General features: G+C 41.9%; 1 protein-coding gene across 1 annotated transcript; it reads right to left on the bottom strand.

Annotated features, from left to right (window-relative positions):
* Positions 1-848: 848 nt before the first annotated feature.
* LOC110569944 (procathepsin L-like) lies at positions 849-3,183 on the bottom strand (the record flags this gene model as incomplete). The annotated part of the gene is made up of 6 exons (XM_044912305.1): positions 849-948; positions 1,355-1,472; positions 2,111-2,273; positions 2,317-2,319; positions 2,727-2,951; positions 3,136-3,183. Coding segments are annotated over 6 exons (657 nt in total), but the record flags the coding sequence as incomplete, so codon positions are not given.
* Between the last annotated feature and the right edge of the window lie 5 nt (positions 3,184-3,188).

The following is a 3,188-nucleotide window of genomic DNA, read 5'->3' as shown; positions in this document are numbered from 1 at the left end:
GGGCAGTTTTTATACATTTTAGACAAAGACAATAATGCGTGAGAAATTGACAGGATAGAGAAAACCGGTGTATGGGAGCTTTAAATCTCAGGAATTCTAAGTGGAATTTGGGCTGAGGTTGTAGATTAGTAAAAAAGCCACAAGGTTTATTTCCAGCTTTCTGAGCTTTGAAGTCCCATCTGTGTAGCTAAGGATGTCTTTTTACTTTTTACTAGGGGTGAAGGGGACTGGGGGGTACAGGCTTCCAGTTATGGAGAATAAGTCACAGGAATAAAAGGCACAGCATAGGGAATATCGCCGATGGTGCTGTAAGCGCGTTGTACTCGTACCGTGAGACTGACAGACAAGAGCTACCCCTGTGGTGAGCATAGCTTACTGTGTAGGGTTGGCAGATTACTGTGTTGTGCACCTGAAACTAACGTAACATTGGGTGTCATCTATACTCAAAACATTTGGGTCACCCAGTATTCTCCCAGTTGACCCCTGGCACAGCCAGGGATGTCCCTAGAGCCCGGTCCCATTTTGACTCTATAAAAGGTTAATGTATTAACATTTTACCTCACTTCCACCTTGAAGTTGTTTTATTTTTAAAATGTAAAACTTCATACATTTTTTTAAAAAATGAAAATCCAAAAGTTATTAGACAAGTCAGTCATACAAAGGTGTTTACAGCAGTGATGAGCGAAGTGGTAACATTCCCAGTGTAAAATGCCGCACAATCAAATCACAACTTGGGTCTTCAGTGGTTCAAGTGTTTTATCCCACACCATAAGGTGTGGTCAGCTTTAAAATAAAATTCATTTTCTGGATATTCTGTCCCCAGTCAAGGTCTTCTTTACGCCCTCAGCTCACACGACAGGAAAACTAGCCATGGTGGCGATTCCACAGTGGTTGTCCCGGTCCTTGGCCAACAGCATGTAGCCCTGCGTGCCCCAGTTTGTACCCCAGCTGGAAGGAGACAGGGTTGGCCATTTCTTACAAACAATCCAACACATTTCTTTTCACGAACAATCACACCTGATACTGAGGAGTGCACCAGAGGCCAAGAGAGATTCAGGAAGAACCTTTCACAGAAGTGCAAAATGAGAGGCAGGAAAAGGAAACTCTTGGGGTCAGATGTGTTTCAGAAATAAGAAAATTTTCAAGTTGAGGAATGCAATGGTAGTGAAACCACAGCAGGAACCTAGCAAGCTCTGGTGTCATCACATGAATTGTCTCTGTTCCCCCTCAGTGGGATAAACACTTCTGGGATTTCAGAAGTATGTTCAGGGTTTGAGGATCTGCAGCTCAACGTTCATTCCAAAAAGGACTCCCTTTTCAATTTCAAAGATAAGTATTTTTTTACTCTTTATACCTGTTCTTGACAATCCAGTATTTTTGGTTATCCGATTCTGCTCCTTCAAAGCCATAGCCAACCACCAGAACACCATGATTCAGGCTTTCACTGCTGCAATTTGGATCATAATAAATGCCTGGAAAAGTAAAATTCAATGCTGAGGTGGAACATCCAAGTGCCATGATAACGTGTGACAATAACCTAGTAACCACAGTAAAGGAGGCAGCTCAAAATTCAGTTGTGATATAAATCCAGATAAGATTTAGAAATCAGATCTTTTTGTTTAGGTGGGTTAGGGATTTCGGACATCATCTAATATTAGCAGAAATACGCACTGTCACCACCTCTTTTGTAAAGAACAGTGAAGGGGCATAAAAGACCACTTGTTGAAACTTGGTCATTCTACCATGTGATAGCCTAAGGAAGCAGCAGAGAACACAAAATTACTTGAGCCAAGGGTTTCTTTCCAATGTTGATTTCAGTAGTAAAATTCCTTGGGAATTTTCAAGGCCCAACAGTTGGAACAAAGTAAAGTAAGCTATACCAGTCAAGTTATGTAGTCATTTAAATATATTTATGAAGTGCTTAAAATCATGGGGATATGGGTCAAGTCATGTCAAATGGTGACCATAGGAACAAGGATTAATATACAGAATGAGCCACTATGCTAAATCCACACTCTCCTAATTTCCACATAGTTAGAGTCAATCTTGCTGTATGTCAGGCTGGTTACCCATTTTTTCTGCCCAATTTTCTATGTAGACCAACGCTTACCTTTTTTATAGAACTGGAAGGAATCCGGGCTTGAATCTACAGCAGCAGAGACCGGCCCCACAGTTGCCACCGTGGTCATAAGACCATCCTCCTTGTTTAAGACGTGCCAGAAGGTGGTCACATTGGCAGCAGATTTCTCAGGCCTGTATTTGCAGGATTCACTCTTTCAAAGGGAAAGGGGAAGGGACTTGATTATTACCATCCACTTCCTGGGGAACATGAGCTCAAGAGAGTTTGCAGCTGAGTGATTTCCCAAGTCAAGTTTGTTATAAAGCATCTCAAGATGCAAATTGTGATTGATTGTTTTGAAATTGGGAAATTAGCAGATATCTATTCAATGAGACACAGTTTTGGTCCACTTGTTCATAGATTTTTCACTCTGGAGATCTGTGCTATATATAAAATGTTATTTGTGTTGCTGTGTGACCTAGAAGTAGGAACAGCTAGCTATATGGTAACCCTCTAGGCAGAGAACTGGGCCAGGCTAATACATTTTAATGACAGTTCTGACCATTTGCAGATACAGAGCCTACAATCTAAAATGAATATTCTAAACGTAGTCTCTGTTTTTACCGAATATGCTCAACTTTGATAGAAGATGAGGAACTCCACTTACCCTTGCAAGATACGGATAGGATTCCTCTGAGTCCAGGCCTCCGTTGTCCTTCACATACTGGAAGGCATAATCTATCAGGCCACCACTGCAGCCCTCATTGCCTTGAGACCGAGAGCAGTCCACCAGGTTCTGCTCACTCAGTGACACGAGTTTGCCAGTTTTCCGGAACATCTGTCCTTCGAGAGCACCAGTTGCACTAAAAGCCCAACAAGATTGACACTGACCCTGAAAACAAAATGAAAAAGCTTTTAGTCTACAAAATTAATAGCAAGACTTTGACAACAGCCCTTAGATCTGAAATCTCTTTCAAAACATAACAAACTGTATACGGTTCCTCAACTTCCATAGCAAGGACACTGGTTCCTTTTGGCTTTACTCTTGGAGAGGGACCTGCTGAATACTGTCTCACCTGATCCTTCACAGGGGTTACGTAGCCTTTCTCTCTCCAGTCCACAGAGGAGG

This window comes from Neomonachus schauinslandi, unplaced genomic scaffold (genome assembly GCF_002201575.2).
Source record: "Neomonachus schauinslandi unplaced genomic scaffold, ASM220157v2 HiC_scaffold_1092, whole genome shotgun sequence".
Lineage (NCBI taxonomy): Eukaryota > Metazoa > Chordata > Mammalia > Carnivora > Phocidae > Neomonachus > Neomonachus schauinslandi.
The sequence above is the reverse complement of the archived record's forward strand: the minus strand, read 5'-3'. Positions and strand labels throughout refer to the sequence as shown.